At 43.9% G+C, this 26,960-nt stretch overlaps 1 protein-coding gene across 1 annotated transcript in view; it reads left to right on the forward strand.

Annotated features, from left to right (window-relative positions):
- Positions 1–23,663, forward strand: part of Mb21d2 (Mab-21 domain containing 2) — a 105,462-nt gene extending 81,799 nt beyond the window's left edge. The window contains exon 2 of the mRNA XM_048346936.1: positions 21,407–23,663. Coding sequence (XP_048202893.1) covers positions 21,407–22,671 — 1,265 coding nt within the window. The 3' untranslated portion in view covers positions 22,672–23,663. The remainder of the gene's footprint in view (positions 1–21,406) is intronic.
- The last annotated feature ends 3,297 nt before the right edge of the window (positions 23,664–26,960 follow it).

The following is a 26,960-nucleotide window of genomic DNA, read 5'->3' on the forward strand; positions in this document are numbered from 1 at the left end:
GCTGAAATGGCTGTCAATATGGAGTGCATGTGCTTACCTTATGTCCTCTGTGCTGTATTCTGTTCCAGAAGTTTCAACAGGTGGAGCATTTATTTATCAATAAAAAACATTTATTTATCAATAATAAACATGTCATTATCAAACATGGCTGATGGGGATACAAAATGTCTCAGCCTCTTTGAAAAATAACTAGTCACCATGTTAAAAATGTTTAGCATATATTACACACTGAAATACACATCTAGTACACTCTTAAATTTCTGCCTGAGAGAAATAATGAGAATTGATGGTTATCCAAAGGCCGATATACAAATGTATGCACCAGTTTTATTCACATTAGCAACAAACTAGAAAATGGTGATGGATAGATCCATCCATCCATCCATCCATCTATTGGAATGTCACTGAACAATAAAAACAAGCTATTGATGAACCAGCTGACAAGATTCATGAATCTTGAAGGTATCATGCTACGTGTTGGACACCAGCATATATATATATATATATATATATATATATATATATATATATATTTTTTTTTTTTTTTTTCAGGAAACAGCAAATTTAAGGACAAGTCAGATCAAAGTTTGCCTGGGGCCTGCAAAGGTCATTGACTGTAAAGAGATGTATAAAAAAACTTTTTGGGTAATGAAACCGCCCATGTGTTAATTATGGTGGTGAATACATATATATAATATATATATATCTGTCAAACTCATCACACTACACACAGTGAAGCTTTAAAAGGAGATGAACTTTGTTGTATGAAAGCTTTACATCAGTGAACATGACTTTTGAAAATGTATCAACTAGCCAGGTGCCAGTGGTTCTTGCCTGCAATCCTAGCTAATCAGAAGGCTGAGATCTGAGGATCACAGTTTGAAGCCAGCCCTGGCAGGAAAGTCTGTAGGACTCTTATTTCCAATTAACCACCAAAAAGCCAGAAGTGAAGCTGTGGCTTAAGTGGTAGAACAGCATCCTTGAATGCAACAGGTAATGCAGTATGCCTAAGCCCTGAGTTCAAGCTCCAGGAACAGTACCACCCCCCACTCCACATCAACTAGTCTTCCATTTTCCAAATGAGGAAGCAGGCACTAGATGGAGAAATGTCTTTATACAGCGGTTGTAATATCAACACCCTAGTTTCATCTCAGAAGTGAACCTGAGTCTTGCCCTTTGCCCATGCTCTGTCTTAGTTCATACTAGAGCCCAGGTGCGACTCAGGCTCCTATCCTCATGTAACACTGTGTGTGAATTTTTAAAAACACTACCATGCCACCCAGCAGGCTCCTGACCTGCAATTGGCCAGAAGTTTCCTTAGTTGAAAATGAAGCAACATTGCTTCCAGCCAGGACCCCAAAAATGCAAAGCGCCAATAATGAACTTCTATGTACACATTGCCGCCTTCTTTTATGTTGGGTGAGGGACAAAAGTAAAGCTATCCGTAGTGTAGGCAGAAGCGTGCCAGGTAGGGTGCTGGCATTTGGTCACGAAAGAACATAATGTCCTAGAAACTCAAATCAGCTTCTTTTGGCAAAGGGCAGATGAGATTTAACATGAACCAGACCTGGTTTCATTTCCTCCTTGAGTTTACAAAATACTGACTGTAATTTCTACTTTTGAGGGTGTCTGGGAGATTTGACGAGAGCTAAGGAAGTAGAGCATCCAGCCCAGGAGCAACAGACTGCCCAATGGGCTCAGAATTCCACCTGCCTCATCTTCAGCTGTAATAATTCTCACCCCATTGAGATTTTCAAGGCCTAGGAGGCTGACCAGCAACCATGCCACAAATCAGAACCATTGGGCTGCATGTAGATTTTCCTAAATGATCATGACTCCCAGTCAAGCCCTATTTATAAAATAATTAGTTAGGGAAAGTTAGGAAGGAATGAGACTCTGCTTATGAGAGAGAGAGAGAGAGAGAGAGAGAGAGAGAGAGAGAGAGAGAGAGATTCCATGGTTTATGTATTTATATGTTTATTTATTTATTTAATTTTTAAGAAAGAAAGGTGAACCCAGTGCCATAGCTCCCACCTGTAGTCAACTATACAAGAGGTCAAAAGTAGGAGGATTATAGCCTCATGCTGGCTATGGGAAAATGTCAGACTCTATCAGAGAGTATGTATGTCAGGGGGCCTGAAGGAAAAGATAGTGCTGGAGGTGTGACTCAGATAGTAAGTATATGCCTAGTGAGTGCAAGGCCCTGAGTTCAAATCCCAGTACAGCCAAAAGATGAACACACGCACACACACACACGCGCGCGCACGCACACACACACACACACACACGCGCGCGCGCACACACACCCACGCACAGGAGGCCTCAGATTGGGGTTTGCCAAACTCCCAGTTAAAAAGAAGCTGCTCACAACAATCTCCCCTCTAGTCAGTCCCTGATGGGTGTGCTGTGCCATTGTGAATTCTACCTTCTGAGATTTAGAAATGAAATGATGAGGGTCACCTACAATTAGGATGGACTTTTTTTTAAAAAAACTTACTTACTGCCTCCTCTTTATAATTGTGATAATTCAACAAGGAAGCTTTCCATCATCCGTTGAAAATTTCTCCTTCCATCACTCAAGTCTGTGATTGACAAATACGTCTAGATTGACAAATTAACTTGTTTTAATAGTCTATGATAACTGGCAAAACTTTACTTACATAATAGAATTGATAAGTCTATGTCACTCCCGTGTGTGTGTGCGTGTGCACGCGCACTGTGACACTTTGCCTTTCTTAGCCATTGTTATCCAAGCATTAGTACTCAGAATTTTACTTATGGATTCTATTCATCTCATCAAATACTTTCTTCTTTCTCTTTCTCCTCCTCTTCCTCCCCCCTCGTGCTCCTCCTCCTCCTTCTCCTCTTCTTTTTTCTTGTTCCTCCCCCCCCCAAAGATTTTGCTCTAAAAAGGCCTAATTTGGACTGAAAGTCAGCATGCTAGATTCCAATATACAGGGAATGTGATCATGTTAAATGCTGCGTGGTGGAGAGAAGGCCCAGTAGTTTGGGTGCTACAGATTTCCCTACTTCCAGGGGAGGCTTTTCATCCTCTTGGATACTTAGGGGCCTGAGGACCAGAAAAAGCAGAGTCAAGGTTAACAGTCAAAGGAGGGGACCATAAACACCAGCTCAGCATGTCTGCTATTCCACACCACACTCCCTTTGTGTAGGTTATTTAATAAATTCATTTCACAACCCATAGAGCACAGTAGGAAACAATGCAATTACTGAACCATAGGGACGCAGCTGCCAACATCTTGTTGATTCAGAATTGTCCAAACACTTCCATGTGGGGGCGGGACGGATACAATTTGCTGGTTCAACAGTTGACATTGATAAATTGGAGTTTCATTTCCTCTGCCTTCTGTTGGAGGTGCTAATGAGCATTGAAAGGCTAGAGCAACACAGGAGGGAGAGAGGGAGGGAAGGAGGGAGGGAGGGAGGGACTCTTTCCTGATCCACCAAGTAAGTAATTGGGCCTGGACACCACTAGGAAATAGGTGGATGGGCTTGAAAGCTCTAATAAAGGCCAAATAAAATGAGCAGTGTGAAGGTTTTAATTATTTAAATTCCACTTGCTGATTGTGTAGGCTGGAATCTTCATTTATTGAAAGAGAGTATTAGGTTTTCCTAGTATGTTTCCCAAGATGTTCTTTTATTTTAGTGGGGGCGTTGTGCCAGGATTTTTGGCTTCTGGAAAATGTGCAGGTTGGACCACCAGCTGGTACCTGAGGTCTCTTCTGTGCTTCCTTTTTTGTTTGTTTGTACTAGTACTTGGCCTTGAACTCAGGGCCCTAGGTTCTGTACCTTAACTTTTTCACTCAAGGCTAGTATTACCAACTTCAGCCACAGCTTCACTTTTGACGTGTGTGTGTTTGTGTGTGTGTGTGTGTGTGTGTGTGTGTATGTGTGTGAGATATGTCTCATAGAGTTTACTGTCCAAGCTAGCTTTGAACCGTGATCTTCAGATCTCAGCCTTTTGATCTCAGCCTTTTGAGCTAGGATTACAGGGGTGGGCCTGTAATCAAAGCCTGGCTTTGTACTGATTTTTTAAAAAACTTGTTCTGGCATGGGAATTTACCTGAAATAGATTGTCTTTTCCTACACATATCTATCCTGCTCTCTCTGTGCTAAAACATTCCTTTCCTCCTTCCTTTTACAGGCTTGCTATGTACCAGTTTCCTTGTCAGGAGCCAGAAAGGAAGTTGGTGGTAGACCTGAGTAGGAGCAGGCCTCTCAGAATCAATACTGCCATTGGGAGATAGGTAAGCAGAGTGTAGCCAGGATGTACTAAACAGGAGAACAGGACAGAGTGGATGCCCATCAAGAATGGTCATTTGTAACATGTCTCACCGCAAAGAGATTCCTAAAGTAGGAAGGAAAAGACTGGAAAGTACAAGTGTTTGGATGGCATCAGGAAGAAGAATAGTATTATGTCATGGGCAGGGAAATGGATGGACCTGGAAAAAAATCATATTGAGTGAAGGCAAGTCAGGCTCTGAGACGTGTGCTTCGAGACGTGTTTTCCCCCTGTAAGTGGAAATTGGAACTGAGAACTACCTATATACACAGCCCCACTAACTAAAGAATGTGTGTGCAGCAGCCAGTTTCCATGGTTGAGCAACTAACAGTTTAACAAAATGAGTATCAGGAAGCTGAGACGAGTCTTGATGTGAAAATTATGAGAACCTTGTACACGTGGATTTTCTTTACATGACAACATACAATGAAGAGAGAAGGAGAAATTTTTGGAGAATGGAAGGCACAGTGTTGTCACTCAAACCATTAACATTATGTATATGTGTGTATATATGTGTGTGTACATATATTTATATATATGTATATTTGTTATTTTTCCCTCTTTAAATCAAGGTAGTGGGGTCACCACTGAAGTTAAACACATCTTCATGAAATCAGCTGTATGATTCAAATAATAAAAGTTGAAAAATGCTTTACAAGCTCTCGATGTGTTTAATTCACATGTGAGATAATGTGCTCAGAGAAGTTAATTACTTTTTTTGTGAGTCAGACAATTAGGGCTGAGGTGTATATAGCTCTGTGGTAGAGTGCTTGCTTAGTATGTACAAGGTTCTGGCTTCTTCTGAAGCAATGGGGCTGGCAGGGAGTAGGGAAGGATGAAGGGAAAAAGGGAGGAATGGAGGGAAGGAAGGAAGAAAGGAATAAGGAAGGAAGGAAGAAAAGGAAAGGAAGGAAGGAAGGAACGAACGAACGAAGGAAGGAAGGGGAAGGGAAAGGAAGGGAAAGGGAAAGAGAAGGAAGGGACGGACCAGTTTAATGGACAAGTTTACTACAGAATTCTTTTTATTTCTTAAAGTACCTTTTTTCTCCAAAGACCAACTCAAAATTTTGGAACTTAAGCAGGGCACAGGTGGTTTATGACTGTAATCTTAGCTACTTAGAAGGCTGAGCTCTGAGGATCACCATTTGAAGCCAGCCCAGATTTTTAAAAAGCCTGTGAGACTCTTATCTCCAATTAGCCAATGAAAACTAGAAGTAGAGCTGTTCCTGAAGAGGTAGGGCATCAGCTTGGAGCAAAAAAAGCTGAGAAGCAGAGTCCAAACCCTAGTACTGGCACAAAATTAATAGAAACTAAAAAGAAAAATGTGCCATTTTGAGGGGGAGAACTCAGCACCTCATGCTTGCTAGGTAGGAGCTCAATCACTTGAGCCACAACTCCAGCTCATTTTTTTTTCCATTGGTTATTTTTGAGATAGGGTCTAGATTTATGCTCTGGGCAGCCTGGATTACAGTTTTCCTGCTGTGCTTTTCCATATCATTGTCAGCCAGCACAGGAAAATCCTTGAGACTCTTATCTCCAATTAAGTACCAAAAAAAAAAAAAAAAAAAAGGTGGAGCTGTGGGTAAAGTGGTAGAGTGCTAGCTTCCAGTACAAAAGTTCAGGGACAGTGTCTAGGCCTTGAGATCAAACCCCAGAACTGACACTAAAAAGAAATAAACAAAAGAAATAAATAAAATAAAGATGGTTGGAGTTCTTTAGTGGGCATGGCTTTATTCTTTATGTCCAAACTTCTCAGATGTGTCACCCACACAAGTCTGGTGCTTTTTGTCACTGAGCTCTCCCAGGACCGACTCTGGCTGCACACAGACCCTAGGAGACAGGAGCTGCAGTGATTTTGGTCCTTCGCCTGAAAGGCCATTGGGTGCTTGGTCTGAGGATGGCCTGCTTTGGGGGGTGAGAGGGAAAATAAGATTTTGTTTGTACAGGAGCCAACTTGTAGTTCCATGATGGATACATTTATTTTATCTGTCAATTTCATTCAAAAACAATATGAATTCCCTTGGAATACGAAACAAGTGCATGAGAACAGCATGTTAAAGGCTGACTATTTCACACAAATGCATCTCAAAGTCCAAGCCAGTCTCCAGTGCTTTCTTTCCCTGCAATTAAAGTCTCAGTCGGAAGGGTGGGCTTGGAGAAATGCATTTTGTTAAACTGTGAGTCGCTGCAGTTAGCTATGAAGTTATTCACCCAATTGCTTTCTTTTATGTTATACTTACTAGTTTTCTCAACCATGCTTCCCAAACTGGTCTCTCTTCTAAGCATAATTTCTTTGCAGGGAAATGACTGTGTGTGTGTGTGTGTGTGTGTGTGTGTGTGTGTGTGTGTGTGTGTGTGTGTGCGTGCTTACATGTACCCAGGGCCTGGGTGCAGCCCATGGGCTTTTATGCTCAAGGCTGGTGCTTTACCAAACTTGAGCTACAGCTCACAGCTCAACTTCCTGCTTTTTGGTGGTTATTTGGCAATAAGAGTCTCGTGGACTTTTCTGCCCAAACTGCTTTGAACCTTGAGCCTCAGATCTCAGCCTCTTAAGTACCTAGGATCATAGATGTGAGCCACCAGTGCCTGGCAAACTTGACTTTAAATGTGTTAGAAGTCATTCAGCTCTCATCAAATAAGGCAGAACTCAGAGTATTTTATTTGAAGTCAGACATACTTAAAAAGTATAGATATAATTTTGTTTGGGATACTCTACGGCCCTATACATGTGTTAGATATGATTTCTGTCATAGTCTATCTTATTGACTGTATGTCGCCAGTGTCGAGTGTCATAGTCAGATTGTCTAGCCAGCAATTTGGGTCAGTACATTACAGTCCATCTTATGGCCTCAACACTAGACTGATCCAGAGTATCAGAGACATGGCCACAGTCTAATCTTGTCCCTGACACTTCCTGACTTTGTGGCCTTTCATTCCTAGAGAGCCTCTGTGGCATGCAGTGTGCAGAGCAGTGTTTCTGAGGACTGGTGCGGCTGTGAGATGCATGAATGTGGATGATGGAAAGCAACTTTCAGTTCTGTACCGTAAGAAACAAAAGCCATGAACCATACAGTGACCACCCACAACCACAGGGAAAGCCACCAGCTCAGCAGCAATGTGCCGGCCAGAGCCCTTCACACGTTTGGTTCTCTCTTTCTCGTTGGCTTCTCATCAGCTAACTGTACCTACCTGGTATTGGACTGCATCATGGCCAAGTCTATTCTTAGTTCTTTCTGTCTGTTAGGATATCTCCTGGGTGGGCAGGAGGTGAATACAGTTAGTTGGCAAGTTTCCATGCAAACTGTTGAGTGCCTAGAAGGGCTGAAACATAGGACCTTTGCTGTGGAATGCTATTTTGCAGGACAAGCCAGTAATTTAGAGCAGAACTGCATAAATGACTTGCTCATGGTAACAGGGCCTCTTCGCAGAAATGTAGGCAGACTCTCTTCCCCCCACTGTCATTTTTCTTTGGACCAGTACTGTGACACCCATCACTTGCTGCGGTGTGACTTGCTGTGAGTAATTTCTCCAGTGGCCTCACACTCAGAAACACAGTGAGAGTAAATTTGATTTTTAGGATCAGATTGCATATTTACATGTTAACTCTTTCCTAACAGTGCCTAGGCTCACAGTACCATTTGAACTCACTTTGCCACTGTGCCCTACTACTTATATAATTGGTCTGGGTTTAGGGGAATTAGAAACTATCTAAGAGGAAAGGAAAAGATGAGAAGGAGGAAGCTGAGCAGTTATGAACACAAGCATTCCCCTGGTGCCTGCTGTGTCATGCTGCCTGTGTGTTGAGGGCACTTCTGCCTTCCCCCCGCCCCCCTCCCCCCATGTTCTGTCATCAGGGTGCATTGTCACTTTGTCAGCCTCCAATTCAAACTCCCAGGAGGGCAGATGGGACTTGCTGCCGCTGAGGAATGTCACATCCTCAACAGAACACATTTTGGGGAGTCATTGGTCATTAGCAGGGTAGCATTGGTAACTTCCGGAAGGCAATTTCCATTTTCTTTCCCTTCACTGTGTAAGTGAACTTAATTAGGAGAATTTTAGGCTAGATGAAAGGGGACAAGGACAGCCACGTTCAAGTTTGAGGGTCTGTCTGCAGCCTCCTAGCTCTTTGCTTGCTCTTGGGTTTTCTAGCACCTTCCGTTTCAGGACCCCTTGAGGCATGAATGCTTGGGTGACCTAAATGTCTTGCAGGGTGAGTGTGGCATGGTAAAGACAAGGGAAGGCTGCAGGAGACACAAAGTCCACAGGGCTTACCTAGACCCAGATGTTTGCACTCTGTTCTCAATTACGTGCTTGGCTTCAAATCTCAGCCCCAGTGAGTGTGAACATTCAGGAGTCTGGACTTCTCACATCCCCTGGGCTGACCTGAAGACAAATGAGAATCAGGCAAAGGCAAAGAATCCATTTGGCCCCAAGTAGCTGCTCAGTACATGGGTGACAGCACTAAGAGTTAGAGCCGGGAGCTCTTGGCTCACCCCTGTCATCCTAGCTACTCGGGAGGCTGAGATCTGAGGATTGTGATCTGAAGCTAGCCTGGGAAGGAAAGTCTGTGAGTCTTTTATCTCCAATTAACTACTAGAAAAAAAAAAGAATCTCAAAAACACAAAACAACAACCAGCAACGAAGCTATGTCTTTAGTAGTAGAGTGCAAGCTTTGAGCAAAAAAGCTACACACACACACACACACACTCACACTTGCACAGAGTTCGGACAGGGTCATTTGACAGTGACATTGACAATATCACGACAATGGCAGAATCTTTCGTGTGTTGTTGTTTAGGGAACATGGGGTACGATCTGCTGTGTAAGTGGGTTTGTGGGGGTGGCAAACAGGTGTGGAGATGGGAGTGCCCCTCCCCCCAGATGTGCATAGAGGAAGCCCACAGAGATGCCTTGTTGGGGATGGGCTGTGCAGTTGGGGATGGGCTGGGCGGGGATCCTGGGGCAGGCTGCTGGCTGGAGGTGTCAGCCTAGCTCTGCAGGCCAGGAGACAGGCCTGCTTTCATCAACAGTCCTGTGTCGTGTGTCTGAGGCCGGAATCAATACTAGAAGGAGAATGTGATAAATCATTCATGGCCCGGAGACTGGCTGTAAATCCAGTGCCTGTTATTTTCTTTCTAACCACTTTAAAGGAACTTCCACAGGCATCCTTCCTTTGTGACACAGGGCCTCTTCCCTGGAAGCCGGAGCCCTGAGAAGATCAGAGATGGCCTCTGTGTTGCTAGGAGTTGTTGTCTTGGGGAAATTAAAAGCCTGCTCTGTTCCCAGTCTGCTTGTGCTATATGTACATTCATAATGTCTTGAAAAAAAAAAAGTCTATGACTTAGTACTTGTGAACTTTAGAAGTAAACTGTCAAAAGGGTCTACAGCCAGGCCTTGATGGCTCAGGCCTGTAATCCTAGCTACACAGGGGGCTGAGATCTGAGAATTGCAGTTCTAAGCCACCTTTGGCAGGAAAGTCCATGAAAGTCTTATCTCCAGTAAGCTCCCAGAAAACCAGTAATGGTGCTGTGGCTCAAAGTGGAAGAGCACTAGCCTTGAGCAAAAGAACTCAGGGACTGTTGGGCTTTAAATTGCCGGGCTTCGCTCTACCCCTCCCAATCCACGTGGGGAGGGGTCCTGGGCTTATCTACCTCTTCTGTGTGGGATCCATACTCACTCTCTCACGTCTCCCCCCTCTCCCCCCCCCCCCCCGGGCCGGTAGGGATCAGACAAGGGAGCGGGGTCCCGGGTGTGTCGGTTCACGTGTGGGTGCGAGAACCCCTTACCCGCCAGCCCAAGGAAGACACGGGCGCGTGGAGTCTCGGAGACCGTCTCTGGGACGATTCTATTTTTATTCAAATGAGGAGGCATAGATATACCCCAAAGGTGGGCACAAGGGAGGGAGAACAGATTGGCCATGAGAACTGTCCATCAAGTGTTGTCAGGGGACCTCCCTTGTGGGTGGAGGCCCAGCCCCCCAAGGATTGGGTTTCTGGGGTGCCCTCCGCCATTGCACACGTGCTCGCCCCAGGAGCAGGGGCTTCTCTTCCTGTCAAAGGAGGAAGAGGAGGGGAAGAGACAGGCCAAGGCCAGCTGTGGCCTCTTAAAGGCACAGCTGACCCCAACAAGGGACAGTGCCCAGGCCCTGAGTTCAAGCCCCTCAACTGACCCCACCCCCACCCCCAAAAGGTCTACAGTTTCTCTGTGAAGCACAGCTTTTGACAAACCATAATACATCTGACTTGCTAAAAACCAAACCAAAACACCCGTTCCTTTCCTCCCTCCCTCCCTTCCTTCCCTTCCATATTTATTCTGTCATTCGGGCTTGAACTCAGGGCAAAGACATTATTTCTGAGCTTTTTTGTTCAAGGCTAGCACTCTACCACTTGAACTACAGCTCCATTTCCATTCTTTCTTTCTTTCTTTTGGTGGTGGTGGTTAATTGGAGATTACAGACTTTCCCTACCAGGCTGTCTTTGAACCATGATCCTTAGAGCTCAGCCTTCTGAAAAGTGAGGATTACAGATGTGGAGCCACTGATGCTCGGTTAAAAATCACTTTTAAATTGAGCATCTCCTTTCTTTTTTCCCCTAAACATATACATGAATACTTTTTTTTTTAAGGACTCCTTAAAGTCAGAACGTTAAAGACCATTGGATCCAAGCAGCCAGCAGGCCTCCAAGAAAGCAGAGGTCTGTGGAGGAGGAAGAGACTCCTCTTGAAGGACAGGGCCTGGTCCTGAGAGCCTCAGACAACAGCCACAGGGCTGAGTCATCAGTGCCTCATTTCTACGTAGGGGTGTGAGCTGCCTCTCGATCACCTGGGCTGCCTTGGAATGCCTGCAAATGGGTAGAAGCATTTGAACACACATGAGTAAAGTTGGCAAACAGTAAAGTGTTTTCAGAGAGCTTTGGAATGATTAGAGTTGGGAATTGGGGATCCTCCCTCCCCCCCACCCCCCAGCATTCTGCATAGAAGTAGGCCTTTGGTAAGCACTGGTTTATTTCTTTTTCTGCTGAAGGCCAGCCTCAGGCAGAATTGGAAACTAGGCAGCTTGATAGGATGCAATGACTTCCAGACTTGTTCTTTGTTTAATGCTGTGTTTCCAACGGTGGGGCTCTTAACTTCAAATGGAAGCTGAAGAGGAAGCCCCGATGTGCCAAGCAGATAAAAGTGGTTAAGATGGGGAGGCAGGAGGGGCGGAGCCATTTGGCTCCCCATCCCTTCTGCTCACTCAGTCTAGTCCTCTCCATCCACCCTCTGCTCCCTCATTACTGGGCTCCATGGGTGATCTAACTCAGGGGTGCTCAGACCGGAAACCAAGCCTATGTTTATTATCATCTTAGGCAAACCCCCTTGCCCAGGAGCCTGCTTTCTCTTTGTGACCATGAAGGATAAAACAGAAAAGATGTCTGCATGTTCATATTCAACACATTGAATATACAGCACACACAGGTCAGAGCAGGAGCCCTGAATATGCTATTCCCACTTCTTTATCTTTCCTCCCGCCTCCCTTTTCTTTTTGTTCGCCCCCCCCCCCCCGCCTTACACAGACATCTTCTCCCACTTTAAGAGCTCTGGGGCCGCTGGCTCTGACTCCTTTAAACCATTCTCAGCTCCCCAGGTATGCCCAGGCACTTATCTGCCAGGGTTGGACATTTTAGCAGAGCTCAGTCCCCTGCCTCTACTGGCCCAAACAATCCCCATGTCTGGCTGCTGCTTTGAGGGACCCAGCCATGTGATGATGGTTTGAAGTCATTCAGAGTAGACAAGTCTACAGGACTTCATCTCCAAGTAAACAGCAAAAATCTGAGCTGGAGATAGGGCTCAAGTGGTAGGATGGAGCCATACGTGAGTGGAACATCCTGAGTTCAAGACTCAGTACTGGCAAAGCAACATTTTTTTAATGCTAAGGAATAGTATCTGTCTGTCTGTTGTTGAACTGGGGTTTGAACTGAAGATTTAACACTTTCTAGGTAGTCATTCTACCACTTCAGCCAAGCCCCCAGGCCTCTCTGCTCTTGTTATTTTTCAGATAGGGTCTTAGGCTTTTTCCCTAGGTAGGCCGTGGACTCTGAGTCTCCTATCTCCACCTTCCAAGTAGATGGACCCACCATACCCAGCTTAGACTTTACCTTTTGAAAAAGGCTGACAGTAACACAGGAAAGCAGGATGTAGGAAAAAGATTAAGTTGTTCAAGTGTGACAAGTACAAACTGCAGTGACATCACAGAAAAGGCCAGCCTTTCCACTGACAGGCCACACACCAATTTGAGCCAAGGAGAACCTCTGCATCACTGTGTGTTGCTAAGACCTGCTGCAGTAGTGTACATTTTGTTTACCTACTATTCTCTCTACTTGCATAAAATATTAACGTTCTGGGGAAATTGCATAGGCAACGGACACTCCATTAATTATGCAGATTCAATCCCCCTCTCTATCAGTCCTATCCAGGTTGGTTACAATGACACATTCTGTAATAGGACAGGCGGTTTCTGCATCACAGTGGCCAACATCCAAAGAGCAGAGGGATGCCAGCTAACGAAGGCTCCCCATGCCCGTCCTCAGGGGGAACTCAGAATGCTGCCTGAGACAAGAAAATGAACTCAGAGAGTGGCAATACACTTTCACCATGCACCTCATAAAATATCAGGTTAATCAGAATGCTGTAAAGAAAGAAAAGGCATGCCGTGTGCACTTGTGGAGGGTTCGGAGCAAAGCTTTCACGGTAGATAGACTTGGTAGGATTTCAACAAGGCAAGTTTGGCAGGCAAAAAGAGAGTGAAGGAAGGGAATGGGAAAGCCCAGGGCTTGTTTGGGGGGGCCAGTGTGTATGTGTGTGGATGAGGGGGAGTGTGGCCTTATGGGGACTGAAACATAGAAAGACACCCAGAGAGGGTGGAGGCCCTGACCACAGGGGTGGGGATACCATTAGAGGATTTCAGGCAGGTGATGCTATGACTGGAGCTCCTTTAGCAGCTGCTGCTGGTGATGCTGATTGGTCGAGTCCATCTCGGTGTTGCTTTGGTTCTCTGTCAGATGGTAAGTTCTGAGGTGGCCATGCTAACTTAGTGTTGCTCAAAGGGCAGGGCTGGACCAGCAGTCCCTGCATCACCTGAGAACTCATGAGGAATGCAGACTCTTACCCTTACCCCCTCGGAAGCTGATGCTGGAAGGAGGGCTGAGGCCCAGCAAGCTGTAGTTCTTCAGAAAAGTCCGTGGGGCCAGGGGTCAATGGCTCACTACTCTTTTGCCATTTGGAAGGCTGTGAATAGTAGGATTACTGTTTGAGGCCAGCCCAGGCAGACCACTTTTCAAGATCTCTTCTCAACCCATAGCTAGGCACAGTGATGAGCCCCTGTCTTTCCTAGCTATGTGGGAAGCTGAGGTTGGCGAGTATGTTAGGCCAGCCTGGGCAGAAACATCTACAAGATCCCATCTCTATCAAAGGCAAGTTAGACATAGTGATCTGGAATCACCTGTGTGATTCTAGCAATGACTGGAAGCCTGTAGTGGGTAGATCAAGGCATTTTTGGTACATATCTGGGTGGGAAGTGAGGCTATATTAAAAATAATCAGCAGAGGAACAGGACTGAAAGCATGGCTTAGTGGTGTTAACCAGCTTAGTAAGCGAGAGGCTCTGAGGTCAAATCCCCAATATCAACAACACAAAAGCCAGTTAGACCATAGCCAGCATCTCTTCGGTATTCTGGGTTTCTTCACATTTTGTTTGTATGTCAAATTCATCAGAGGGCTAAAAGATAGGATTAAAATAAAAACAACCCATAACATCAGTATCTGTCTCCCTCTTTCCACTTCATTTCTCCCTCCTTCAATCCAGGCACTTCGTGCTAACTTTTCATTAAAAGCGTTTTCTGACTGCACAAAGCTGACAAGGTTGTCAGGAGATTTTATTTGTTAAGCCCTCAGTACCTGCCAATTTCAAAGCACAGATACAATAGGAATGTGGCAAACTGCATGTGGGCGTTGGAGGTTCATCGGCAAGAAGCACTATATTCTGACTCATTTTGAAAGCATATCAGTAAAATCAGGTGTGAATTTTAAACATTCATATTATATTCATCCTTACCGTTTTCCTCCCTTTACTTGGGAGTGGAGGCTGGTACAGCTGTGAAGAAAAACTGGGAAGGTTCACCATCTAGTGGTCACACTGAGGATCACACATGGCTTAATTGGAGCCCCCCTTTAGCTGTGACATTTTTTTTTTGTAATTGTTTCAAAATTGGATTTGCACGTTTCACACAAACACATGTCCCTTTCTTTTTCTGTTGTGTATCAAATCTAACTGGATTTTTGGAAGCTACACCATGTGATTGTGAGTGTCTGTATTTATCTGTTGTGTCTAAATTCAACTCCAGGACAATTGATACCCTTGGAAATTGTACACCTGTATTGAGACCATTCAAACAATGTGGCCTTTGGTTTCAAGAGCTGAGCTGTCATTATGCCATCACCCCTGGGTTACAGCTCTGCTGCCAGCCTGCCCAGCAGCCAGCCCTCCTGACCCACATACAGGCTCCAAGGAAGAGGCTGGTTGCCCTTAAAGGTTCTCCGCTGACAGTACTATTTGTCCATACTCAATGTAGGGTGAAGGACAAAAATTAGCCCTCTATGATGAATGAAAGGAGGTGTGTGAAAAAACATCTGGGAAAAAATCATAGCAAAATGATACCCTCCCCTTTTTTTTTTCTCAAAGGAGAATGAACAAATACCAAATATCCATGGGAACGAATCCCCTGAAGACTAAGAGGTGCTGCGCCTTTCCTGAATGTCATTTATTGTCATGATTCCAGAAAGTGCCACCATCAATATTGTGTCTTGCCTGACTTGAGAGTTGGGTCTCAACTCTTCAAGATTATAGAATTGCTTGGAGAGTGTGCAAGCAGACTTGCTGCATGCTTACAAATAAAAGGTGAGCTAGTGGCTCACACCTGTCATCCCAGCTACTCAGGAGTCTGACACCTGAGGATCGTGGTTCATAGCCTGCTCTGGCAAGAAAATCTGTGAGACTTACCCCAGTTAACCACCAAAAAGCCTGAAGTGAAATGAGCCTTGAGTGAAAAAGACAAGTGCCAGTGCTCAGGTGGTGAGTTCAAGTCCCAGGGCTAGCACGCGCACACACACACACACACACACACACACACACACACACACACACACACACACACAGATGTCTGTTTTGCTTCAGAACTGTGAAGGAAATATTGAAGGGTATTTTCAGGTAGACAATTCGCTCTTAGGACGAGATTCTGCTTTTTCTGCATGTCAGGCTTTGGGGGCTTTTCCCCCTCCCTACTACTATTATTCTTGACAACTTGGTCTTTCTTCTTTACACTGGAGGTGGAGGTGTAGATAGGGACTCTCCCAGCCTTACACACTGGGAAGTCTTGTGAAATGTTAAGGAGTCATTGACTTCAAAAGCAGATGTGTAGGAAGCTGCAGCTTTGTTTGGAAACTAGATCAGGATATTAATATTAGAATAGAATTATTTAAGGAAAGACAGTATAGGCATAGAGTTTATTATTTCCATGCAATTTACTATTATTAATAAGATGATATAGTTCCTTAACAGTCAACAGGGAAAGTCAATTGATAGCTATTAAGTATTTGATTATTAACATTTGAAGCCAAGGTATTTTCACTTAAATAAAATTCAAATTTCACTTAAATAATTTTATTTTAGTGAAAATAAAGACAGTAGAGGCACCAAGTTTATTGCTTTCATAGAATTGATTTATTATGAATATCAAAATGATGCCATTTATTAACAATCTCGGGAGTCAACTGATAGCTATTTAGTATCTGATTCTTATCACTTAAAGATGAGGTATTTTCCAGCAGTGATTTGTGTTTCTCCTGGTTCTAGCCAGGGTATGGAGTATGGAGACAGTATTAGTAACCAGGGCAGTTCAGGTGTAGCTAAGCCCCCAAGTGTCCCATCTGGGGATGCTCCCGTAGAGCAAGCCTTACATCTGAGCCTCTACTCTCCATTTCTGTGCATGTTGCAAGAAACAGATGGACAGCTTGGTAAAGCCAAATGATACATGCTTCATTCCTTCCTTCAAAATGCGTGCATGGTCACATTCAATTATCATCTACTTGAGGATAGAATGCTAGGTGACCCTTTCGTGCATTTGCCTGCACTAGTTGCGGAGCTGACAAGATTGTCAGTTCCACACCTGTTCTGTGAAGAATGGGTACAGAATCACTGTTAAAACCCATGGGGAAAGGATCTTGACAGTTGTCTGGGATCTGCATGAGGCCATGTAATGTACAGCTGTGTTCTGATTTTTTTTAATTGAAGCCAGGTTAAAAATCAACTTCTCTTTTTATTAGTCATCTGTGCTTCCAAAACTTACTTTTTTTAATGGTACTCGGGTTTGAACTCAAGACTTTGGCATTTGTCATGCTGGTACTCTACTACTTAATCACACCTCCATCCTTTTTCGCTCCTGCCATATTTTGAATATGGCATTGCATTATGCCAAAGCCAGCCTGCACCATCCCACATAGGATGACAGACACACACCACCCACCGTCCCCAGCTTTTTATTCACTGACGTGGGGGGGGGGGGGCGGTGCCTTCTTTTTGTTGGTTAATATTGGAGATCTTGAGAATTTTTTCCCCTGGCCTAGCCTTGAATTTTGATTTTTTCAGTCTAGATTTCAGGCCTGAGCCATCCTGTCCAGTTTTTTTTTTTTTTAATATTTTGGAGGGTGGGGGTGCTGGTCCTGGGGCTTGAACTCAAGGTTTTGTCCCTGGTCTTTTTCACTTAAGGCTAGTACTCTAACACTTGAGTCACATCTCCATTTCCAGCTTTTTTTTGTTCATTCATTGGAAATAAGACTCACAGACTTTCCTGCCCAGGTTGGTTTCAAACCATGATCCTCAGATCTCAGCCTTCTGAGAAGCTAGGATTATAGGCATTAGCCACCAGTGTATGATTTAAAGAAATGTTTTAATGCATCTGCCTATTTTCAGACACAGTACAACCACAAAATAAGGAATGATGCTGTAACCTGGCCAGTGGAGACTGTTTCTCCTGTGTCTAGGGATCTACATTATCCTGACGTCTGAAACTTTATTCTTTTTTTTCAGATCTCAAACACAAGCTGGAACTCTGAGCCTTGCACCAAGGCTTTCTGTTCACCTTTCCTATCACATCTCCTGCCCAAACAAATAATCTCTCAGCCTAGGCTCAACATAGATGAGATCGTACTGCCTCCAAAGTTCCGAGGCTTTTCTCTGGGGGAAACTAAAAGGCAAATTGTGAATCACTAGGTGCCACTGTAGAGACAAATAGGTCCAGGTGGTAGTTTCAGTATGTCTTCCCCTGAAATGACTTCTGTTTTCCCATTCTTAGGAGGTGATGACTTTGGAGCCCAGATAGAAACATAGTAAACAAGTGGAATGTGGTGCCATCTCCTGGTCATCACTAGGAATTACTTCGTAATGGAGGAATCCCCATGTGGGTTGTCTTACTTGTAGATCTTTAAAAAAAGTTACAATCTTCCTCTTCTTTTTTAAACATCAGATAATGGATTTAAATCTTAGATCACACTGTAATTAGGTATTACTTTTATTCTTCATTCCTTGATAAGGTTTTTCGACTAAAAATTGGTGCTTTGGAGACTGTCCTAGAGCTAAGGTTTTTCATTTTACTTGCAGTTTAATTTCCATTTTAACTTGCACAAGTTTAAAATCGAAATTACCCCAAGGAGATGCCCCTGTGAAGTTGTGGTTTATAGTTCACAGTCAGCTGGGCACCAGGGCTCTAGCTTCTCTGCTCTGTCTCCTCCAAATGGGATATGTATTTTGTTGCCCAGTGATAAAGGTCTTTAATTTCTTTTTGTTTTTTTTTTTGTTTTTTTTTTGGCCAGTCCTGGGCCTTGGACTAAGGGCCTGAGCACTGTCCCTGGCTTCTTCCCGCTCAAGGCTAGCACTCTGCCACTTGAGCCACAGCGCCACTTCTGGCCGTTTTCTGTATATGTGGTGCTGGGGAATCGAACCTAGGGCCTCGTGTATCCGAGGCAGGCACTCTTGCCACTAGGCCATATCCCCAGCCCCGGTCTTTAATTTCTTAAGCCTGCAAATGATAGTGTGAGATTGACAGTTATTTCAAGTGGACAGCTGACAATTTCATCCTCTGTGGAATGTATTCCAGGCTATTTCGTCCATTTATTCATTCAACATATAACTGCTGTGTGAGGTTAGCTGATGCACAAGGCATTAAACAGAGAAAACCAACAGGTAAGAAAGTCCTGTGAGCTAAAGGTCATTAGCCAGGGAGATTAAATATGTCATTTGGACTCTTTTCTGTGTGTGTTAGCAAAATGGAGGACTGTCCTCAAACAGAGAGTGAAAGAGAAATGTTCTGGTCTTTGAATTTGGCTTGAGACTCTAATACATGAGTAAGGTATTTGAACACGGCTCTTCTCTGAATGTTGGTCCTAGAAGGGAACTGAGAAGAGGCTTCCTACTTTTATCATTTACACCATGTCAAACCATATCATTTACACCCTGACCCCACAATGAAGGAAGAAAGGCACACACCTCTCTCGTTCCTGGGCACCAGGTGTTTTGAACTGTCCTTGCTTAGTGAGGAATATCAACAGTGTAATGTATAAATAGGAAACATACTCACTATCACCACGCCAGGAGAGAAGCCTTCAGATGGGACAGGGCTGGTGAACTCTTCAGGAGAGCTCTCAGAGCTAGTCTTATAAGACACAGTAGGAAACTAACATGACTGAGTGACTGTAGAAAGTCACAACTGATGCATTTTCACTGGCTTACACTGTTATACTTATGGCCAAATGTATACTTGGGGGTGTCAGAGGTATGCAATTCCTGATGAGGAGTGGAGTGGGGTCTGTAGCGCTGGAGGGGGAAAGCACCCAGGGAGCTAGCTGTCATGTCTGCATGGGGGATTGGGGAGAGGGCATCTACAAAGTCTCTTACATCTATACACACACACACACACACACACACACACACACACACACACACACACACACCACCTGTTGCCATAACACTATTCTATGTTTGTTTTTCAAAAAAATAAAAATAAAAGGAGGAAGAAAAGACAGAGACAGAGGAGAGTGAGCCAGAATGGAAGGGAAAGGATTTGAATTTGACAATTTTTATTGCCTGGGACATAAAGGACACAACTCTTTTCTATTTTATGTTCCAAAGATAATCAATGAATACCTAAAGGGATGTCATAGATGGTGAGCTCCCAGCATCTCCATGAAAACCGAAATACTCTGGTTCAATAGAAACTATGAAATACATTGAAACCAAGAAGTTGAGAATTCTACCATGACAATTTTACTTCAGAATTTTTTTAAAGAGCAAAACCATATGGCAGAGCTTTCCTGAAATGAATAAGAGCACCTGGGGTGGGGAGATAAGTTCTTTCTGCATCTCTCCATGCCTGTGCATTAACAAGCTGGGAGGGGGTGTGTGTTTTCTTCCTCTCCCACTTCCGGCTTTAGAGAATGTGACAAAGAGCTAAATGGCCAGAGTCACATTACCTTTCCCTTGAATCCGGGCAGTGATGGCACTTGTTGGAACTGGTCCCTACAGCCCAAGTGTTACAGTAGAGATTTCCTCGCTTTTGTCTGCTCTCCCAGGCCCTGGCTCCTTGTTGCTTGGCAACCCATCTGCCACAATAGCTTCCGTCACCTCATTTTCTCTTCAGCACGGCTTAGAAGAATTTCAAGGGGGACGACGTATGGGCTTGCAGAGTGCTGGAGAAGGCTCTAGTTTATATTGCCGCATCATTTGTCCAACTGCAAATTCATGGACTCAAAGTGTTTAGATGAAAACGTAGATAACACAAGGGAAAAGCTCCTAGCATAGTGTGGTCTTAGAAATTTTGTTTCTAGCTTCCAGGAACTTACAAAGTGAACCTCAGTAGTATTTTCCTCGATGTGAAATTCTTCCTACCCTAAAGGGAATAAAAAGTGTCTAAAATTACCCTTAACTCTAGGTGCTGGAATTTAAATGCTTTCATGTTGGCTCTTGGAAAGAAAGGGTTAACATGGTTGCTAGTTGCATAAGCAGCAGAGTAGATTTCATCATTGGCAGTGATGTTCTCCTGCCAATGATAAAATATTCTATTATGATAAAATACTCTATTTTCAGTTCATGTATAGATCAACGGAAAATAGGTTTGTTTTCATGTGTTTCTTCTTTAGTCCAGCAGAGGGCAGAAGGGAGTTGACTATTTCTCACCAAAGTTGTGCCCATCCAAGGCAAAATTCAGTGACTTTTTTTTGGGGGGTGGGGGGGTAGAAAAAATTACCTCTGATTGCTAATGGATATATTATATACATTGTATTGTATACACAATCCCTTGATGGTATGCTCAGGAACCATTTGCTCTTAGCTAGGATAAAAGAAAAAAAGAATTCTGAGTTATACTCAAGACCCAAGAGAGCACAAAAAGTGGTACTCAGAATACAATATCACTCTGATTGTTTGCGATCTTATTGACTAACCACAGCATGGAAGTTCACATTTTAATGTGTATTTGTGGAACGAATGCAGGAGTGATAGAATATTTAAAATAGTGTAGCTTAAGATTTCATTGTTAAGTAGAACTCTCTGAAAATAACTGAACCTTCATGTGGGAGTCCATTTGTAATTTCCAATTGTAATTTCCACTTGGGCAAGGGACAAACCACTTAAAAGACAGAACACAGTAGTATCATCTGGGCATGTGTGGCAGCATGAGGTCTGATGTGTGTGTGTGTGTGTGTGTGTGTGTGTGTGTTAGAGAGAGAGAGAGAGAGAGAGAATTTCCATTTGGGCAGGGGAAAAGGTCAGAATGTATTATCTAGATGTGTGTGGAAGCTCCAGATTTGATACATATATTTATATTATATACATATAAGTGGATCATAATTTCTACTTGGGTGCTTACCATGAACACGTGCCACAGTGTGAGTTCTGACTTCATACGGTAGAAAGTTTTGGTTCTTGGAAGTTCAGAGCATTCTAGAATGCCACCAGTACTTGCATCCATGCGTTGCTTCCTATAACGGCGATGCCTTTTTTTTTTTCTTTTCTATCTAGGAATGGTGCAGAAGCTGGACCAAAAGCTCCCGGTGGCTAATGAGTATCTGTTGCTGTCCGGAGGCGTGCGGGAAGGTGTAGTGGACCTGGATTTAGATGAGCTGGACGTCTACGCCAGGGGCACTGACTATGACATGGACTTTACCCTGCTGGTGCCAGCCCTGAAACTCCATGACCGAAACCAACCTGTGACGCTCGACATGCGCCACTCGGCCTTGTGCCACTCCTGGCTGAGCCTGCGTCTCTTCGATGAGGGCACCATCAGCAAATGGAAAGACTGCTGCACCATCGTGGACCACATCAACGGCGCCACCAACTACTTCTTCTCTCCTACCAAAGTGGCTGACTGGTTCTACGACTCCATCAGCATCGTCCTAGCCGAGATCCAGAAGAAACCCCAGCGGGGGATGCCAAAGGTGGAAAAGGTAGAGAAAAACGGGACCATCCTCTCCATCATTCTGGGCGTGGGGAGCAGCCGCATGCTGTACGACATCGTCCCTGTGGTATCGTTCAAGGGCTGGCCGGCAGTGGCGCAGAGCTGGCTCATGGAGAACCATTTTTGGGACGGGAAGATCACGGAGGAAGAGGTCATTAGTGGGTTTTACTTGGTGCCTGCCTGCTCTTACAAGGGCAAAAAGGACAACGAGTGGCGGCTGTCCTTTGCCAGGAGCGAGGTGCAGTTGAAGAAATGCATCTCCAGCAGTCTCATGCAGGCTTACCAGGCCTGCAAAGCCATCATCATTAAACTCCTGTCGCGGCCCAAGGCCATCAGCCCCTATCACCTGCGGAGCATGATGCTCTGGGCCTGTGACAGACTTCCCGCCAACTACCTGGCTCAAGAAGACTATGCGGCCCATTTTTTGCTGGGCCTCATCGATGATCTGCAGCACTGTCTGGTCAACAAGATGTGCCCCAATTATTTCATCCCCCAGTGCAACATGCTAGAGCACCTGTCGGAGGAGACCGTTATGCTGCATGCTCGCAAGCTGTCCTCCGTGCGCTCCGATCCGGCCGAGCACTTGCGCACTGCCATCGAGCACGTCAAGGCCGCCAACCGACTGACGCTGGAGCTGCAGAGGCGGGGCAGCACCTCCAGTACCCCCTCCCCGCAGTCCGACGGGGGGGACCCCAACCAGCCTGATGACCGCCTGGCCAAAAAACTGCAACAACTGGTGACTGAGAATCCGGGGAAATCCATTTCTGTCTTTATTAACCCCGACGATGTCACACGGCCTCATTTCAGAATCGATGATAAATTTTTCTGAGTATTTTCTTTCTGTTGTTGTTGTTACTTTGGCTGTTTTTGTCCTCCTGGTTCTAAAACTCTCTGTCTCCTGTAGCGTGTGTGTACTAGGTGGTTCTGTCCTTCCAGTTTTTTGTTTGTTTGTTACATATCCAGCTTCGATTGGATTTGTTAAGGACAAACAGTTCAAAGTTTCCTGGTTCTGCAGGATGGTGCAGGCTCTGAAACAGTATATTACTATTTCATGTTCTGCCTCCTGGTTTTGTGGCTTGCGTTTTCTTAGTTGTCGTTATAGCCTTTTTCTTTGTTGATTTGTTGTTCGTTTGTTCGACTTTTTAAGGAGAACTTGAGCCATAGATGAACAAACACGCCCATAAACCCTCTCATGTTTTGTTTTTTACTTTGTGCGTATTTTCAAGTGGGTCCCAGGAAGCAAACTTCTTTCTGACACTTACGGATTCTATACCTTTGGTTGGGTTTTTGCCTTTATATTTCTAATGAGTTTTCATCACTGTGGATACCGGAGAAACTGGACCTGGGGACAGTCTGGCGGGTTGGCTGGATTTATTTCTTCTGCCAGAGTGCTTTCCCCAGCACGCAATGTAAACTTTGGAGGTAATAATGCAACCGATTGCAGAAACTTCGTTGAATGTAATTGTCCTCGAGTCAGTGAACATTGGAGGGTTTGGAGGGTACGTTTCATAGCTTTCCAAGCAGAATTAAGGTTTCCAAATGTCATTTTTAGCGTGTGTAATTATTTGAAGCCTTATTTAAACCCTATTAAAGGACATACCATTATAATTGTTATTTGCACTAATGAAACCTTTGCCATTGTCCAAGTTGCAATGTGCGTTTCAATACAAGTTGACACCTACTGTTGATGACATACAGTCATGGTTTTCATTTAGCCTATTTCTCTCAGTCAAATGACCCTTTACATTTGGTTCAGTTCTCCTTTAATTGTAGGGTGTCCTTTTGCCCCCTGTGGAGTTCCTGGTTCCTGTCTTACTGAGAGAAAATTTTTAAAGTTTTATACCTGTTCTTTGATTCTGTCTAAAGCCAAGGAAGAAATATACTTGATAAAGTAGAGGTTTCTGTATTTATTTCTCTTGGAGTACTAGAGAGAAGCTCTTTTATGAAGAGAGATTTTTGAAGAAAACTGGCAGGAAGAATTTTTAGCCCCAAATTGAAGATACCATGTTCAAAAGCAGCTTTGGTGGTGGAGCAGGAACCAGGAAGTATCTGTGGGAGTGAAATGGACATGTCCTAGCTTCACGAATGAAATGACTTGCCAGCTTTAGGTGCTGTGGGGCATTGGTTCCCTGTGTGCTGTGGATTTGTGGTACCCTATGGTGTCCAAGGGGGTTGATGGGGTTTGCTAATTCTCCCAAAGGACCGCCATGGTGTCTACTACTGGGAAAGTGGAAGAGCTGGTTGGTTTGGATCTTTAACATCCAGACCTGAAGGTTGGAGTTTGGCCAATTGGAATTAGGAATATGTGGTCTTGGGTTTTTGCATGGGAATTAATGTAATGCTTATGAATGGAATTGTTCAAATATCTTAAGTTAAACACAAGAACAATAATAATAATAATAAAAAAGAAACATACTGGCCTTGGAATTTTGTTGTTGTTATTGCTTTGTAACCTGGAAATTCTGTTCTTATTAGTAATTTTGAGTCAATATAGTCAGGGTCTTCCAAACAGAAGCCCATGTAGTTACTATCAAGATTCATTTTTCCTTTGCTTTTTTTGTTTGCTTTTGTTAGTCCTGGGCCTTGAACTCAGGGCCTGAGCACTGTCCCGGAGTCTCTTTGTGCTCTCTAGGCTAGTGCTCTAACACCTGAGCCACAGTGCCACTTCTGGCTTTCTCTAAGTATTGGAGGTAAGTCTCACACACTTTCCTTCTCTGGCTGGCTTTAAACCATGGTCCACAGATCTCAGCCTCCTGAATAGTTAGGATTACAGGCATGAGCTATTGCTGCCTTGTTCTCTTCCTGGTTTGCCTGTGAGAGCTTACTTACCTTTCAGATAATGTCTGGCCTTCTCAGTACACCACTGGGTCCCCAGCTCCAACTTCCTTCTTGATTGAAAGTGCCAGTCGACACAAACCATCATATTTCCCTGACTGCAAACATTAATGAAGGATTTATGATGTCAGCTGCTCCAGCTGGGGAAAAGCACAACATTCTGGGTTAGAATGCTGGAGCAGAATCATGCAAACTTCCTGGGTACAGAGAGGAAGCATTTGGTGTCTGCTGTTACTCAACAGTCAGTCATTCCTAGAGCCAACCTTGGGGTGAACTTGATGTCACATGGTTCTTTGGAAAGGTAAGAATGAAAAGCATGAGTCATCAAACTGCTCAAAGCCTGAGTCTTTTGTCCACTGGTCTTTCTAGGCACACTTGGTCATTTGCTACAGAATTACTTTATTTGACTTGAGTTCAAGAAATCGATGTGTTTAAACTGGCATGCGATTCTAGACCTTGACGTGGCTGCTTTTCATTCTAGAACAAAGCCTTGACGATATCCACATCTTTTATCTAAGAGTTAGCAGATAATTTCTGAAACAATCCCAAAGAGTCTACCATGGCCTCTATCATAACCATACATGCTTGAATATGTACTTTGACCACTGTGACATACTTTGTAGGTTCAACCAAATGTTTTAAGCCCTACTGATGGATATAGCAAGTGTATTCAAACAGCTATTTTTGCCCCAGAGTCAACCATAAACTGCTATAAGATGCTTAGAATTGGTGTATCAACCACAATTTGTAATATTTGCCATATTTTACATGTTGCATTTTTTCCAGTGGAATTTCATTACAGAAACATTAGGAGGGAACACATGGAAGCTTCTGGCACAGTTCTCTCACCCACTGTAGTCATAGTGAAGAGGACAAACTCGTGACTGAACTTTACAAAATAGGTCCAAAAGCTTCTAGGATATCATTGTTAAAACCTAGTTTGTTGTTGTTTGTTTTTATTGCTGGGAATTTGCTATCAAACTATTTGCTATTAAACTATTTGCTATTAGGGAGCAGAGGGAGGAGAGCTGGGGTGCTAGTTTGTATACCAGCCTGTCCCCAAACCCAGAGAATTGACTGAAATCACATGTGTATCAAAATAATATAAAATGCCTTTAGATTGGAATCATAGTTGCAGCATTATGTATGGCTAATATTTTTGAATAGGGGTATTCACAAGTTAGCACTGGAGCAAAGTCTTCTGTCCTTTGGTGAGACCTGGTTTTACTTATTTCAAGAATTGTTTGTCTTCTAGCACTTTGGTTTCCTCTTTTGAGATAGAAGTATAGTTGGTTTCAGAGTAGATGGAGAAAATCAAGCTAGACAGTTAAAAACTTTTGAAATCCCTAAAGCTACTGAGAATTATCTAAGAAGAAATGAGAGACAGGCATTATATGTCTAATTTTACTCTTAAAATGAGGTGTGAAACTTGGGTGGATTCTGGAGCTAATTTAAGAGTCTTACGTCTGCAATGCTACACACACACACACACACACACACACACACACACACACACACTTCCTTGTAATCAATTGGAAGTTTCATTCCAGTGACTTAAAATTACCAAGAGAATTTAGTATTTAGTATACTGGCCATGACTAGATGTTGTCAGTTTTAGATCAAATTATTACTCTGTTAAGGAAGACTTTCTGACTTGGAGTTCAGCTTTGGGTTGAGTAGTTGGAAAGTTGTTGCTTATCAGCTGCTGGTGGACTCCTGGGATTTGTTGCCCCTTGTGGCAATGCCGTATCTCTAAAGAAGGTACCTGCTGTTGTTAGGATGTATGTGGTTTGCTCCTCAGGGATCTATGTGCTAGAGGCCTGGTCTCCCAGGAGTTGGGATTGACAATTGATGTCACCTTTAAGAGATGGAGCCTTGCCTCCTGGGAGGCAATTAGGTCTTTGGGAGTGAAGCCATTGGAAAGGATTAATGCTGGACAGCAGGAGTTCTGGCAAGAGTGAGTTGTTGGAAGATAAAACAAAAGAAGACATCCTTTCCTGGTCTCAGGTTTCCTGTTGTACCATGGGATTTCTCCCTCTCCCTCATGCTCCTGCTGGCATCCCACCCTGTGGTGTACACAACCATGAAAGCCAAGAGCCAAACAGTTGAAGCTGTAAGAGAGTGAACATTCAACCTCTGAAACTGAATGCTAAACAAATCAATTTATAAAGAGCCCACTGGTGGGCATTTTGTTATAGCAGCAGAAAAGTGACTAATGCAGTGTCTCAACTTTTATCTTGATACATGTTTTCCTGAACCTCTTCCCTTGAATCACCCAATGTT

This window comes from Perognathus longimembris, chromosome 5 (assembly GCF_023159225.1).
Source record: "Perognathus longimembris pacificus isolate PPM17 chromosome 5, ASM2315922v1, whole genome shotgun sequence".
In the NCBI taxonomy this organism is placed as follows: Eukaryota; Metazoa; Chordata; class Mammalia; order Rodentia; family Heteromyidae; genus Perognathus; species Perognathus longimembris.